Here is a 16,803-nt window from a genome sequence, read left to right on the forward strand (position 1 = left end):
GGTGTGCTGCTGGCTCTGCCAAGGACACAAACAGGGCAGAAGTCCACAGATGAAAACAGAGATTGCAAGAGCTGCTGGAATATTTGGACTGTTTCTGCCCGCATCTTGGCATAGTAGGAACAGGACCGTGGTTAACTTGGAGACAGCTTACAAGAAAAGAACTCCAAACGCCTGCCTTGCTGCTCTGTGTATGAGCTGCTTGCGGTCACATCCCTTTTCTCCCCTCCCTGCCCCAAAAGGGCATGAGAGCCACTTCCCCACAGCTTACCAGCCACTTGGGAGCTGAGCTGAAATCAACCATCCACTTCCTCCAACTAGGAAATCAGCGTATCGAAGAAAGTGCCAAACCACTCATCTCTATAAACATACCATCCACCCCACTCTGCCCCAGGCCTCAAGAAAGACGGTGGGCCCCACACTAGAGACCTCCATGCAGCCCAGCCTAGTTCCTGGGATCTAGTGCTTGGGTAACTGCTGGCATGTCCCATGTCACCTTTGGGTTGTGCCCTGGACACTCTAACCCTAGCCCCCTTCTGCTGGCACAGAGTGGCTCAGCAACCAGTACCACCATACTCACAGATGTGGACACTTGGGGCACACATATGTTTAGGATGTGGCCCAGCTCAAGTAGAGGATCCTGCCCTGTGCCACCTATGTGTGACCCACATGTCTGTCTTCTATGGCAAGAGACCCCATTGCTCCACTAGAAGCTGATCATATGTATGAAGGGCAGAGCCGCCCTCCAAGTATTTTTTAAAAAGAATCCTCCCCTAATTCAGAGTTAATGGCTCCTAGAGAGGTCTGCAATTTTAACAGAAAATCACACGATTCTTTTGCAGTAACATATGTGCTCACTTGGCAGTCATCAATTCAGAGTCCCCTGGCAGGGGTGGGGGGAATGGGATGAAGGAAGGACATGGCGATAGGGTCTACGCTATAGCCAATTCCAGCTAAGGAGCAGAGCCATCAAACTAGCAGACGTCTATCCTGTGGTTCCCCAGCAATAAGTGTCCAAGCCTCAAATGGCCTCCCATCATGGACATATGCAGAAACAGGTGCAGAGACATGGACATACGTCTATGGCACCCAGGTGACGCCAGGGCACTATGGTCCCTTGCCACCACACACCCCAGAAGGCTGTGTAACCAGTGGCCCCCTAACCAGTGGCCCCTTCTGCCGCTCTCAGCAGAGCAGACCCAACATTTCAACACTATACATCCTACAGCAGGCGACCACAGGGGCATCCCACCCACCAGGCCTTTGAAGGCTCACAAGCAAAAACCGTGACTCGGTTTTGACTCCTGATAGAGCTTGTGAGCACATGAAGTGGTTTTTACCTTCTGCTGTGCAGAAGCAGCACTTGGGGGCAGGGGTAGGAGTGGGAGAGCATCATCTATAGACAGAAAAATGACATGCACACAAGTAAATATAGTTGGTTAAGAAAAAAAAAAAGTCTGGCAGGGAAAAAATATTTTCAAAACACATCTGACAAAGGACTTGTACCCAGCAATATACAAAGAGCTCTCAAAACTCAATAATTTTTAAAAACTCCATTTTTAAAAATGTGCATAGAATCTGAACAGACACTTCACCAAAGAATAGCGATGTATGGCCAACAAGCACATGAAAGATGCTCTGTGTCACTTGTCAGTGGAAATGCAAAAAAGCCACATTGAAATACCACTGCCAACCTATTAGAACGCCCCCCCCAATTAAAAAAAAAAAAAAAAAGACAATACCAAGTGCTGGTGAAGATGCAGGACAACTGTAACTCTCATCTACTGCTGACAGGAATGGGAAATGGCACAGCTACTTTAAAAACAGTTTGGCAGTCTCCTATAAAGTTAAATATATGCCTGCCCTGAAGACCCACTTAAAAATATTCTTGTAGGTATTTAATCAAAAGAAAACTTATGTCACACAAAGACCTGTTTGAGAACCAGAAATAGCCCCTGTGCCCTTCAACTGGGAAGTGGTTAAACAAACCAACAAACCGTGGTCCACCCATTCAAAGGAACACCACCCAGCAATGAAAAGAAACTACTGAAATACTCAACCTCGGGACAGGGTCCCAAATACACTGATAGGTGAGACTTACCAGACTCAAAAGGCTACAGACTGTATGACTCCATTCACAAGACATTCTAGAAAAGGTACAATTGTAGGGACTGAAAACAGACTAGCAGCTGCCAGGAGTTGGTAGTGAGAGGAGGGGCTGACTACCAAGAGGAGGCACAAGGGAATTCTGGGCGATGATGGAAATATTCTGTCTTGACTGCGATGGTGCCATCTGTCATCTCTTCCACATGTGAATTTGTACACATAAAAAATGTTGAAATGGCCAATGTTTTGTTATATATATTTTTACCACAATAAAAAAGAGTGAATTTTACTGCCTGTAAATTTATGAAAATAAGTAAAACTGACCAACCTGACCCCATCTGCAGCTCACTCACTCAGCCCTGCATCGATGACTCTCTGGGGCCGAGGGATACTGCTGCTCATGTGGATAGGGCAGACATAGACTGGCTGTGCAGCCTGGGTCTGAACCCCTAGCCCACTGGGCACTTTAAGCAACATTAGGCTCATTTCCTCATCTGTAAAATGGAGAGGGTGTACAGGACCCACCCCCCAGAGCTCTTCTAAGGGCGAGTTGGCTACAAAGGGCAGGGGCTCAGGCTCGTTGATGATGCTTTATCACAGCTGCTGCTGTTAGCTGCCGTCAAGTCGGCTCAGGCTCACATCGACCCCATGTACAACAGAAGGAAACGCTGCCCGGTCTTACGCCATTTTCATATTGCCCGGTCTTGTGCCATTTTCATGATCATTGATATGCTCTAGTCCATTATTGTGGTCACTGTGTGTTCTGAGTGCCTTCTAACCTAAGAGACTCATTTTCCAGCATTATACTGGACAGTATTCTGTTGTGATCCATAGGGTTTTCATTGGCTAATTTTCGGAAACAGATTGCCAGACCTTTCTTCCTATTGTCTTCATCTGGAAGCGCCACTGACATGATACGCAACCTTGCTGGTACCTGAAATACCAGTGGCATAGCGTCCAGCATCACAGCAATATGCAAGTCACCACTGTGTGACAAACTGACAGACGGGTGCTGGTCAGTCACAGCTACTGGGGAAGAAAAACCTAAACTATTCAACTTTCTGAAATGATCCTTACGTATCCATTTACCTTGGGTAGATGGGAGCACCTCCAAGACAGCAGCTACTATTGTTTACTCAACAACTGTTAAACTGCTTTTCTGTAAGGAAGGCCCCAGGTTCAAGGGAAAGAATCAGCCCTGTGACATGCAGTCTATACTTAAGGCAGCAAAGCAGCAAAATGACCACCTTAGAAACCAAAAAACCAAACCCACTGCTACTGAGCCGATTCTGATTCAGGGTGACCCCATGTGTTACAGGGTAGAACTGTGCTCCACAGGGTTTTCTTGGCTGTAATCTTTACAAAAGCAGATCTCCAGGCCTTTCTTCCACAGCATCACTGGGTGGGTTCAAACTGCTAGCTAACCTTTAGATTAGCAGTCGAGTGCAAACTGTTTACACCACCCACGGACCATTTTAGAGGGGAAATAATAAATTCTCCAGGACTGTGTGACCACTGCCCACCCTGCACATCCTTAAATGAGGAAGGGGCTCCCAGCTCCAGGTATCCCAGAAAGTGTTTAATCTATATGACAGTTAGCTCCTCTCTGCAGAAAACTAACTTGTGCTGATAGAGCAAAGCTACTGTTTAGAATAACTCTCCATACTGATGCTTCCTAGAGGACCTTGGCCTAATTTTTAAGTTTTGAGTAAATCTCAAACTAGTAAAGATATTTACCCTGCAGGAACAGGTTAGGGAGGAGGCAACAAAATGCTGGACAATCAAATGAACTCCCTACTGACTCCCGCACGGAACCACTCCGGGTTCAAAAGAAAAGGCAGCATTAAACCAGAACAATTTTGCTTTGTCTACTGACATTTGATTAAAATGCTGCAGCCAAGAGAAAGCAACAGAGCAGTAACCACACAGATTGCCCTGACTAGTTCACAGGAGACGTACAATCGGGGTTGCCCACACCACTGGCGGTGTGTGTCTGCCGGGATATTGTGTGTGCAGACCCTGCCATCACCTGTAACTTCGATGTGACAGCCAGTACCCCATCATCAAGGCCACGGCTTGTATAACCATTCCCCAGATGTTTCCCATTTGGGACGTTTCCAGTTTCCCAAGTGCAGACATTGCATGGGCTACAAGAAAGCTCGACAAGCACTGGATGCGTGTTATTCTATGCCCAGCTTGAAAGGCGGGTGGCGCAGGCCCTGGATCAGGATGCAAATAAGCACTCAAGGAAAGAGCGGCTGGGAGAGGCCTACAGAGAGGGCACTGTCCCTGCAGTAGGACGACTCCAGGAGCAGACACCAAGAGTACACACCCTGCCTGTCCCAGGAGGCCTCCCTCTGACTCCTGATGCTGATGGTTTATGATGGAGGGGTGGGTGTATCACACAAAAACACCTATCCACCCTTCATCGCCACTTGAATATGCTGGCCAAACATCTTTAACGGAACTGCAAAAGGCCAGCCTCCCCCCTCCTCCCACAAGTCACTTGGACAGAAGGCACCCAGTACATCACACAACCAGACCCGGCGTGATGTCTGCCCCTTGGGACGCACACCAGTGTCTGCACACATGGTCACTGGTGGCTACGACACAAGCTTTTCAGCCCAAGCCTCCTACCGTGGTGCTGGTCTGGGTAAGCAGTGTCCTGATGCAGCCTTGTAACTGCACCCAGGGACCCAGGAAGAAGCTGAGACACACTAAGCTCTAAACCAGAGCTAAATAAGGTGTCTGTGGAAGCCTGTAGGAGTACTAAAGGCACCCACGTGATCGGACGGTTGGTGTGAGAACACATCAGACACCCCAGGGTATCTGGGAAGCTCTGCCTGGGGCCAAGCTTTCTCCAGACCACCAATTCCCTGCCTGGGACCCACAGAGCAGCTAACCCAGCCTGGCCCTAGGGCCTGAAGGGCTGGTGGGCTAGGGTCCAGCAACGACTTCCAGCTCAGTCCCAGCAGTTCCCAAGTGCCCAGGTTCATCAGAAGTGGAGTTGGATGCAGAATGGGCTACGTACAGGAGTGGTAAGGACTTCCGTTTTGCAGCTGAGGAAGTTGAAGCCAGAAGAAATCAGGACTTTACCAAGGCCCCACAGCCCATAGGGATTCCGAGCCTGCACAACTCTTAAAATCCCGGGTCTTTCCATGTTTCCATGGCCATGAGGAAGAAAGTCATCCCTCTCTAGAGACTTTCTCTGTCTCCATCACACCAAGGACAAAGCATGCACAGTAGGGGTATGGGAAGGGGGGTGGGTTGGTGTTTGTCCTGGTCTGTCAGGGGAGGACAGACTTGGTGGCAGCACCTGAGTGGTGGTCTTCCCCTCCGTTATGCTAAAAAATTTACTTTCATCGTGAGCTTATCAAAAAATCAGGCAATTCGCCTACAGACTGGGAAAAAGTTTTTGGCTACAACAAATCTGACCGGCATCTCACCTCTAACATCTGCATGATACTGCAAAAATTCAACAACAAAAAGACAAATAACCCTATTAAAAAATGGGCAAAGGATATGAACAGGCACTTCACCAAAGAAGACATTCAGGCAGCTAACACATACATAAGGAAATTCTCATGATCATTAGCCATCAGAGAAATGTAAATAAAAACTACAATGAGATACCATCTCACTCCAACAAGACTGGCATTAATCCAAAAAACACAAAATAATAAATGTTGGAGAAGTTACGGAGGGACTGGAACACTTAGACACTGCTGGTGGGAATGTAAAATGGTACAACCACTTTGGAAATTGATTTGGCGCTTCCTTAAAAAGCTAGAAATAGAACTACCATATGATCTAGCAATCCCACTCCTTGGAATATATCCCAGAGAAATAAGAGCCCTCACATGAACAGATATATGCACATCCATGTTCATTGCAGCACTGTTTACAATAGCAAAAAGAGGGAAGCAAATAAGGTGCCCAGCAATGGATGAATGTATAAATACATTACGGTATAATCACATAAGGGAATACTATGCAACAATTAAGAACAATGAATTCATGAAACATAACATGAAGGAATCTGGAAAGCATTATGCTGAGTGAAATTAGTCAGTTGCGAAAGGACAAATATTGCATGAGACCACTATTACAAGAACTCAACATTTTGATGGTTACAGGGTGGGGAGGGAAGGAGTGGCGTATTTACCGATTAGATAGAAGACAAAAACTACTTTAGGTGAAGGGAAAGACCATACACAATACAGGGGAGGTCGGCACAACTCGGCTAAACCAAAAGCAAAGAAGTTTCCTGAATACAATCAAATGCTTCGAAGGCTAGAGTAGCAGGGACGACAGTTTGGGGACCGTGGTTTCAGGGAACATCTAGGGCAACTGTTATAACAAAATGTATTAAGAAAACATTCTGCATCCCACTTTGGTGAGTGGCATATGGGGTCTTAAATGCTAGCAAGCAGCCATCTAAGATTCATCGGTTGGTCTCAATCCACCTGGAGCAAAGGAGAATGAAGAACACCAAAGGCACAAGGGTAAATACACACCCAAGGGACAGAAAGCGCCACATAAACCAGAGACTACATCAGCCTGAGACCAGAAGAACTAGATGGTGCCCGGCTACAACTGATGACTGCCCTGACAGGGTACACAACAGAGAATCCCTGATGGGGCAGGAGAACAGTGGGATGCAGACCTTAAATTCTCCTAAAAAGACCAGACCTAATGGCCTGAGACTGGAGATACCCCAGAGGTCATGGCCCCCAGACCCTCTGTTAGCCCAAGACTGGAACCATTCCCAAAGCCAACTCTTCAGACAGGGATTGGACCGGACTATACGACACAAAATGATACTAGTGAGGAGTGAGCTTCCTGAGTCAAGTAAACACATGAGACTACATGGGCAGCTCCTGCCTGGAGGTGAGATGAGGAGGCAGAGGGGGAAAGGAGCTGCTTGAACGGACACAGGGAATACAGGTTGGAGAGGAGGAGTGTGCTGTCACATTAAGGGGAGGGCAGCTAGGGTTACCTAGTGAGGTGTGTATAAGTTTTTGTATGAGAGACTGACTTGAACTGTAAACTTTTACTTAAAACACTCTTAAAAAAAAAAAACCCTCAGGCAATCTGAAGATTAAAGCAGGCAATCTGAAGATTAAAGCAGTGGAGATGTGCTAGAACAGACAATCCAATCACAATACGAGCAAAGGATGTGAATAAACATTTCACCTGAGAGGATATACAAATGGCCAACAAGCCCAGGAAAAGATGCTCAACGTCATTAGTCATTGCTGCTCTGTTGTTAGTTGCCATTAAGTTGATTTCAACTCAAGCTGACCCCAAGTGTGCAGAGTAGAACTGTTCCGTAGGGTTTTCAAGAAGGTGACCTTTAGAAGCCTGTCTTCCGAGGTGTCTCTAGGTGGGTTCAAACTGCCAACCTTTCAGTTAGTAGTTTAGTGCTTAACTGTCTGCGCCACCCTGGGACTCTCATTAGTCATTAGGGAAATGCAAATCAAAACCACAATGAAGTACCACCTCACCCCCATTAGAATGGCAATGATAAAAAAAAGGGGGGGGGGGCAGAAAATAACAGGTGTTGGTGTGGCTGTAGAGAAACTGGGACCTTCATCCATTAGCTGGTTCCTCAAAATGTTGAACACAGAGCTATCGTATGACCCAGTAATTCTCAAAAATACCTCAAAAAGTGAGAACAGGAACACAAACAGAAACCTATACACCCATGTTCACTGTAGCACTTTTGACAATAGCCAGAAGGTGGAACAGCCTAAAAGGCCATCAACAGATGAACAGATAAACAAAATGTGGTCCATCCATACAATGGTACATTACTCAGCCATAAAGAAAAATGATGTTCTGATACATGCCACAGCATGGATGAACCCCAAAAACATGTTGAGTGAAAGAAGACAGTCACAGAAGGACATATATTATAAGATCCCACTTATAGGAAACAGGCAAATGTACAGAGACTAAAGCTTATTAGAGGTTAGAGGGATGGGAGGGAGAGCGAAATGAAGAATCACAGCTTAGTGGGCACTGAGTTTCTGTTAACGGTGGTGGAATAATCTGGAGGATAGTGGTGGTGGTTGCACAACACAATGAACATATCACTGAACTGTACAAGTAAAAATTGTTAAACTGGCTAATATTTTGTTGTGTACATTTTCGCCGTACACACACACACAAAGTAGAGGTATTATCCAGATACAATAAAAATGCACGAAAGCAGGACAGGGATGGCTCAGGGTGGGATGAACTGGTAGCTGCACTGGGGAAGGGTGAAGGCTCCTGCATTGCAGGACTCTGGGTGCCTCAGAACTCTAAGAAGTCTCCCTGCAGTGGAGGAAGAGCCAGACTCTCCCTCTCTTTCAGGGTTAAAAGGTTCTGACACTCGGCACCTGGCTGACCTCCAGGCAGTTAACCTCTTCAAGTACAAGTTCTCACGTCTTCCAAGTGTTCAGTTTGGTGCCTGGCACACAATAAGGGCTCAATATTAAGTATCTACTGGGCAAGTTAAGGGACACACACACACAGTCTGTATGTATCTATGTTGTCCTGCGCCATCAAGTTGACTGCAACTCACAGCAAACTTATAGGACAGAGTAGAACTGCCCCATGGCGTTTCCTTGGCTGAAATCTTTATGGGGGCAGATTATCAGTTCTTTGAACCACTGCACCACCAGGGCTCCTTTCTGTATCTAAATCTATGTATATGTCGTTAGTTTCCATCAAGTCGGCTCCACCTCCTGACCACCTTATGTGTAACAGAACAAAATGTTGCCCGGTCGGTCCTGTGCTATCTTTGGTCTTGTGGTATGTTCGAGTCCATTGTTGCGGCTGTGTCAATCCATCTCACTGAGGGTTCCCTCATTTTCACTGACCCTCTACTTTACCAACCATGATGTCCTTTTCTAGCAACTGGTCTTTTCTGATGATACATCTGAAGTAAGCAAGCCAGAGTCTCAGACAGTACTTTGTGATCCATTGGGTTTTAATTGGCTGATTTTCAGAAGCAGATAGCCAGGCCTTCTTCCTAGTCTGCCTTAGTCTGGAAGCTCTGCTAAAACCTGTCTACCATGGGTGACTCTGCTGGTATTTGAAACACTGGAGGCGTAGCTTCCAGCATTACAGCAACATATAAGCCTTCAAAGGACAACAAACTGACAGATGGGTGGTGGTTTTCCCAGTTAGTCCAGCAGAATGAAGACAAGTCAGGAACAACCATGGAAAATGTTCAAAGTGGGTTGGGGTGAGAAGCTAGGGCTATGAGGGTAACTGGTAGGATGAGATTCTGGGACGCGAGGAAGGGTTAGTGGACTAGTCCATTTTTGCTCAGTCTATTATTTTCTGTTAGGGTGCCCTATCCCGGCTGGACACTGTGGTGCTATTGCTGAATCACCCTCTTGTCCCCTGCTCTTTCCCATGTGCCCAGTAAACTCCCACTGCCCCCATCAGCCTCAGCGTGCAGGCAGGACACCTGGGTAGTGAGAGGTCCAACGTAGGTGCCTGCCTCCAAGGTCTGAGCTCTGGAGTCCATTAGTAGTGAAATGGTGAACATGCTCAGCTGCTAACTGAAAGGTTGGGGATTAAAGTCTACCCAGAGGTACCTCAGAAGAAAGGCCTGGCAATCTACTTCTGAAAAAGTAGCCACTGAAACCTTATGGAGCACAGTTTTATTCCAACACACATGAACTTGTGTCTTCACCTGATTCCTCAACTCAAAAATGAGGAGAAGACTCTACCTGGGCTGGTGTAAGGGTTAGGGGAAACGCTCCACACTTTAAGTGCTCAGTAAACCCTCAATGTTTGCTGCAACGTTAATAAAAATGAATGTTCCAATTTAGTAATAACTTCAAAATAATTACATTTCACAAATCTGTAAGATGAAACTGACTTGACAGCAACGGGTTTGGTTTTTGGTTAGAGTCACGGAGTAGAAAACAAGGAGGCTGTGTCTGTCCTGTCTATGGTCCCAGGGATGGGAGATCTGCCAGAAGAGCCTTGCTTACCCTCTCACCACTGTCTACCGGCACCCAGATGGTCCTTGCACCATTTTGCCACCAAAATCCCATGTGGGGACAGACTGAGGAAACAGGTCAAATTTGCAATGTCAGCTATAGAAGCCTCAGGAGCCACCCTGCCTGAACCATCCTGTCTTCAAGTCATCTCAACCTCCAGTAGCCTCGACTCAAGGGAGACCCACAGCAGCACTTCCCATAGCCAGAGATCAGTCTACAGCCCCTGGTGGAGGTTTCTGTTCCCACTTCACACACACAACCATCAATGGGTGGCGCAAGCTGTCCCTGTCCCCCATCTGCTGGCTCCCAGAAGGGGTTGAGGGAAGCTATGTGGAACAAATGAAATGACAGATGGCAGATAAAGCGGGTTCCAAAGAGGGGTGGAGAACTTTTTAGGCACCAAGAACAAGAGAGCAAAGACAGGAGAGCACCTGGAGTTTACTTCTGGATGGAGAGTTTGGGAAAGAAAACCGTTCCCCGTGTTCCTGCCCCAGACCTGCTTGACTTTCTCAGACCTGGGACCTGCCTGGGACCCCATTTCAACCTCCCGGGGATGGGAAGACTCCCTACTTCCAAACAACAGGTCCTGTCCTTGACATTTCTTCTCACTTGAGAAGAGGCCCCTGCCTCTTCTCTCCCACAACCCCTGGTGACCTCCCTACCCTCCTTGCAATGGCCCCCTAGTCTGGCCCAGACCCACCCCTGCGTTCCAGACCTGCACAGCCACCTGCCTACACGGCTTTTCCACCAGGATGGCCCACACTGGCCACAGCGACCCTGTCCTCTCAAAAGCCTACCAGCGCAGGTGGGTTGACAGCATTATGTAAATGTGCAGGACCTACACTGGGCAATACAACTACCCTGGCACATTTGACACTCTCCTGCTGTGTGGACTACTGGCCCATGCAGGATAACCCGGATGAAGGACATCTCCATTGTTGCACAAGCCCTACTGGCTAGTGCTGCTTTAGAAACTGGGTTTAAAAAAACATTATCAATGAGTTAATTTCGACTCATGGCAATCCCATGTGCTAGTAAAATTGAGCTCCATAGGTTCTGCTTGGATGTAATCTTCACAGAAGTAGACTTCCTGGCCTTTGTTCTGTGGTGCTGCTGGGTGGGTTCAAATCACCAACCTTTAGGTCACCAGCCAAGTGCAAACTGTTTGGCCAATGAGGGACCCAGGGAAATTGGGTAGATCCCTGTGAAACAGGTAAGGCCCAAACTGGGCCCTGAAAGATGGGGTTAAGGGGTCTGGAAGGAAGGAAAGAAAGAAACAAGAATGTGGTCTGTCACAGGGCCTGGGAGTCTGAGTGTCATCCCTCCCATGCAGTGGGCCGTGAGAGCAGGAGGGTAAGAGACCGGCTCTATCTTGACCAGGTGTTTTGAGACCAGCTTACAGACAGCTTGATTCAGCCTAGAGCTGGTTTAGCCACTCCGAGTATTTTCTCTGGGCTGGATATTTCTCACAGCCTCTCAGAATCAAACTCCTATTTCACCAATTTGTCATTTTAGGAAATCAAAGAAAAGTTTTGAAAGTTCAGTGGAAAATGGCTCCTACAGGACACAGCTGAGTGAATAACTAACTGCTTGTTCTAGCAGAAGATGCTGCCTGCACAGGAGAATCCAGAGTTGGGCTGTGATTATACCTGGGACACAGCCACGACAACCATCCCTCCGCGCCCCAGAATCCCCACCATGCACTCGGAACGCAGCCCCAGGCTACTTACCAGGGAGGGGAGCGTGAGCACTGGCTGCCTCAGGAGGGAGATCCCCTTCACATGCGAGTCCCCATCCCTAAGTGGGACATAAGCACCCAGGAGCTGGACTCAATCTGCACCCCAATCCACAGTGCTTCTCAACGCAGGCGCCATAATCCCTGGGGGTCATCCTAGTCCCACCCTTAAGGCTTACTCAGCTGACTCACGCTCACTTCCTCAGACCCCACTTCTGTACACAGACTTTCACTGGAGATGAAAGGGAAAAATGAAAGTGGAACCTAATCAAGGTTGCTGAAGCCCTGGTAGAACGGGCTTCAAGCTGAGGTTAAATCTGGAGCACGTCACTGTCCCCACAAGACTCCAAAGAAGACAGCACTGCTTTTGCGGACTAGCTGCCCAGGTGAAGAGAGCTTCCCAGCCAGAGTGGTGCTCCCAGCTTACAGACCTGCCCACCCTCTGCCCAAGCTCAGCCATCCCCTTGTGGCCCTGCCCTAAGCACACAGCAGAAGGTCTCTCTCTTGCAGCGCCTGACCTGTGCTCATCACACACCAACCCAACCATCGCTGAGTGCCCTCTGAGCAAACACTGCACAGGCGGATTCACTCCCCCCACCCAGTTTTTGTTTTATTAAAGATTTTTTTTATGGTGGTAAAATACACAAAATTAACCATTTTAAAATATGAAATTCAGTGGCATCTTATACATTCACTATGTTATCCAACCACTGTCACTATGCAGTTCCAGAACATTTTCATCATCCCTAAAGGAAACCTGGTAGCACAGTGGTTAAGTGTTCGGCTGCTAACTGGAAGGCTGGCTGTTTGAGCCCACCACTAGCTCCGTGGGAAAAAGACGTGGCAGGCGGATTCCGTAAACATTTACAGTTTTAGAAACCCTACAGGGCAGTTCTACTGTGTCCTACAGTGTCACTATGAGTCAGAACCCACTCCACAGCAACAGGTTTGGTTTTTTGTTTTTTAAAGGAAACACTGTATCTATTAAACAGTCACTCCCCATCCCCCTCTTGCCCCAGCCCCTGACAAACACTACCCTGCTTTCTGTTTCTAAGGATGTGCCTGTTGTGGATGTTTAACATAAATGGAATCATACAATGTGGGGCCTTTTGTGCCTGGCTTCTTTGGATGGTGCAGTTTGCACTCAACTATTAATCTAAAGATTGGCAGTTCGAACCCACCCAACAGCTTTATGGAAAAAAGGCCTGGCAACCTGCTTCTGTAAAGATTACAGTCAAGAAAACCCTATGGAGTGGTTCTACTGTGTAAAACATGGAGTCACCATGAGCCGGAACTGACTTGATGACAATGGGTTTGGGTTTTTTTTTTTCTTTTACTCAACATGTTTTCAAGGTTCATCCATGTTGTAACATGTATCAGTACATCATTCTTTTTTATGGCTGAGTAATATTCCACTGCATGGATGGATCAGACTGTGTTTATCCATCCATCAGGTGATAAACACTTGGGTTGTTTCCACCTTTTGGCTACAGTGAAGAGTGCTGCTATGAACATTTGTGCTTTTGTCTGAACACTTGTTTTCAGTTATTCTGAGCATATACCCTGCAGTGGAATTGCTGGGTCATATGGTAATTCTATGTTTAACTTTTTGAGGAACCGTCAAATGGTTTTCCTTGAAGGTATTTTAAAATAGCCCTAATCCCATGTAGCCGGAGCACATATTCTTCCAGACCTTTTTCTATACCTAATTATTACATATGTTTATCGACTGGTTTTTAAAGGCTCTCACAAGCTTCTGACACTGTGGTTGAGAGGGCGCAGGCTCTGGAGCCAGATGCTGGCATCTATTAGCTTTGTGATCTTGCAGCCCTGCCCAAGTAAGTTCTCTGGGCGTTAGACTTCTTATCCGTAAAATGGGGATGACATCAGTACCCAGTTCCAGTTCATAAGGTTGTTTTCTGAGGACTAAAGGAATGTACTCCGTTGTTACCGGCTCACGGTGACCCCGTGCACAATGGAACTAAATGTTGCCTGGTCCTGTGATATCCCTATGGTTGGTTGCGGATCAGACCATGGGAATACATACTGCCTTAGAAATATAGCACCTGGTACCCCGTGAGTGCTGTATTGAGTGAGGCAGCCACTCAAATATTGCTACAACAAGTGATTACCATGCATGAAGTGTCATGTGCAGGCTCCCAGCCTGGGATAGGAGACACGGGGGCACTGTAGCTCCTCCACACAACATTAATGCTGTCACAGGGATCAGATGTTTAGCTTCACCAATGTCAGAACTTGCATGCAAGAATTAAGAGAGAAAAACAAGGGTCTCCTTGCCAAGTGTGATTCAGAAAATGTAGCTCTATACCTCACAAGGAACGATTCATAGGCAACTATTTCCTAAAAGCCTTGAACATTTTGACAGAAGTCACTGATAACGGATAAGAGCTGCCTTGAGGGGAAGGATGCGAGGTGGAGGCCCTGGAGACAGGAAGAGGAGCCACAGGCCTGGGGCCACGCGCTCTCACAGGTAGAAGGAAGGATGCTCACACAGGCTCCCAGAGCAGAGGGAAGGAAGCAAGCCTAAGGTGACCCATGAGATGACAGGCAAGCTGTGGGCAGCACGTGGGCACTGCAGAGACACGCTCCAACACAAGTCTCGTTCAAAACTGCACTCCTGGGATTACAACAATATGTGTGTTATTATCCCAACACAGATGAACATGAAAGTGGTATCATTTCCTGTCAGCTAAGGGGGCAGTGGTGGTTCCATGCAGGAGACCTAGGTTCAATTCCCAGCTAATGCACCTCATGTGCAGCCACCACCTGTCTGTCAATGGAGGCTTGGGTGTTGCTGTGATGATGAAGAGGCTTTCAGTGGAGCTTCCAGACTAAGACAGTCTAGGAATAAAGTCCTAGCAATCGACTTCCAAAAATTAGCCACTGAAAGCCCTATGGATCACAACGGTCCTACCCACAGCTGAGCGTGGGGATGGCACAGGACATGTCAGCATTTCATTCTGTTGTGCGTGGGGTCGCCATGACTTGATGGCAACTCACAACAACAATCCGTCAGCTCGGATGTTTCCAAGTGTCGAAAGGAAAACAAATGAAGAGCCCCTAAAACACACATACAATTATTTAGCAGCTTTTTATAACCGAAAGCACTTCAGAGCCAAGTAAATTTTTATGAAGATTATAAATGAAAACAGCCTACACACAAATAGCACCACCTTTCACGTACAATCTTGTTTCTCCTAATTACAGAAGAGAAAGGGAAACTACTTAAGCAACGGAAGTCATGCCTGTACAGCAAGACTGCAATTCAACCAAGCAGAGAAATGGGATTAATTAAAGCCAATGCCAACAGTGAATGAATGGGAGGAACTATCCATTAGTGCATGCAAATTTAATCATCTTCAATCCTTAGAGATTAAAAACCCATTGCCGGGAAAAGACAGTCTCTTTAACAAATGGTTCTGGCGTAACAGGATATCCATCTGCAAAAATATGAAACAAGACCCATACCTCACACCATGTACAAAGACCAACTCAAAATGGATCAAAGACCTAAACATAAAATCGAAATATCATGGAAGAAAAAGTGCTAGGAGCCCTAATATGTGGCATAAACAGAATACAAACTATAACTAACAATGCACAAACACATGAGAAACTAGATAACTGGGAGCTCCTGAAAATCACCCTGGTGGTGTAGTGGTTAAGAGCTACGGCTGCTAACCAAACGGATGGCAGTTCGAATCCACCAGGCACTCCTTGGAAACTCTATGAGGCAATTCTTCTCTGTCATATAGGGTCACTATGAGTTGGAATCCACTCAGCAACGGGGTTGGTTTTTATGCTCACCAAAGAACATCACCAAAAGAGTAAAAACACAACCTACAGACTGGGAAAAAAAACTTTGGCTTTGACATACTTGATGAGAGTCTAATCTTTAAAATCTACAAAAATACTGCAACACCTCAACAACAAAAAGACCAATAACCCAATTAAAAAATGGGCAAAGGATATGAACAGACACTTCACGGAAGAAGACATTCAGGTAGCTAACAGATACATGAGGAAATGCTCACGATCATTAGCCATTAAAGAAATGCAAATCAAAGCTACGATGAAACACCATCTCACCCCAACAAGGCTAGCACTAATAAAATAAAAAATAAATAATAATAATGAATGTTGGAGAGGTTGCGGGAGACTGGAACACTTTTGCACTGCTGGTGGGAACGTTAAAATGGTACAACCACTTTGGAAACTGATTTGGTGCTTCCTTAAAAAGCTAGGAATGGAGGTACTATGAGACCCAGCAATCCCACTCCTTGGAATATATCCTAGAGAAATAAAAGCCGTCACATAAACAGACATATGCACACCCATGTTCACTGCAGCACTGTTCACAATAGCAAAAAGAGGAAAACAACCTAAGCACCCATCAACAGATGAATGGATAAACAAATTATGATACATACAAAAAATGGAATATGATAGAAAACAATGATGAATTTTTGAAACATCTCACAGCATGGATGAACCTGGAAGGCATCACACTGAGTGAAATTAGTCAGTTGCTAAAGGACAAATATTGTACAAGACCACTATTATGAGAACTCAAGAAATGGTTTAAGCACAAAAGAAAACATTATCTGATGGTCACGAGGGTGGGGAGGAAGGGAGAGGGGAATTCACTAACTAGACAGCAGACAAGAATCCTCTTACGTGAAGGGAAGGACAACACGAAATACAGGGCAAGTCAGTGCAACTGGACTAAACCAAAAGCTAAGAAGTTCCCTGAACACAACCAAACACTTCAAGGGACAGAGTAGCAGGGGCTGGGGTCTGGGGACCACGGTTTTGGGGGACATCTAGGTCAAGTGGCACAACAAAGTTAATTAAGAAAACGTTCTGCATCCCACTTCGGTGAGTGGTGTCTCAGGTCTTAAAAGCTTGCCAGTGGCCACCTAAGGATGTATCAATTGG

The 16,803-nt window shown here is 46.5% G+C and overlaps 2 protein-coding genes across 5 annotated transcripts in view; one reads left to right on the forward strand and one right to left on the reverse strand.

The window, feature by feature from the left end:
- Positions 1-16,803, reverse strand: part of BRD4 (bromodomain containing 4) — a 94,834-nt gene that overhangs the window by 64,479 nt on the left and 13,552 nt on the right. The window lies entirely within an intron of this gene.
- Positions 1-16,803, forward strand: part of LOC135230535 (basic proline-rich protein-like) — a 34,418-nt gene that overhangs the window by 4,001 nt on the left and 13,614 nt on the right. The window contains exons 2-3 of the mRNA XM_064279907.1: positions 10,861-10,914; positions 11,798-11,852. Coding sequence (XP_064135977.1) covers positions 10,861-10,914; positions 11,798-11,852 — 109 coding nt within the window. The remainder of the gene's footprint in view (positions 1-10,860; positions 10,915-11,797; positions 11,853-16,803) is intronic.

This window comes from Loxodonta africana, chromosome 3 (assembly GCF_030014295.1).
Source record: "Loxodonta africana isolate mLoxAfr1 chromosome 3, mLoxAfr1.hap2, whole genome shotgun sequence".
NCBI lineage: Eukaryota > Metazoa > Chordata > Mammalia > Proboscidea > Elephantidae > Loxodonta > Loxodonta africana.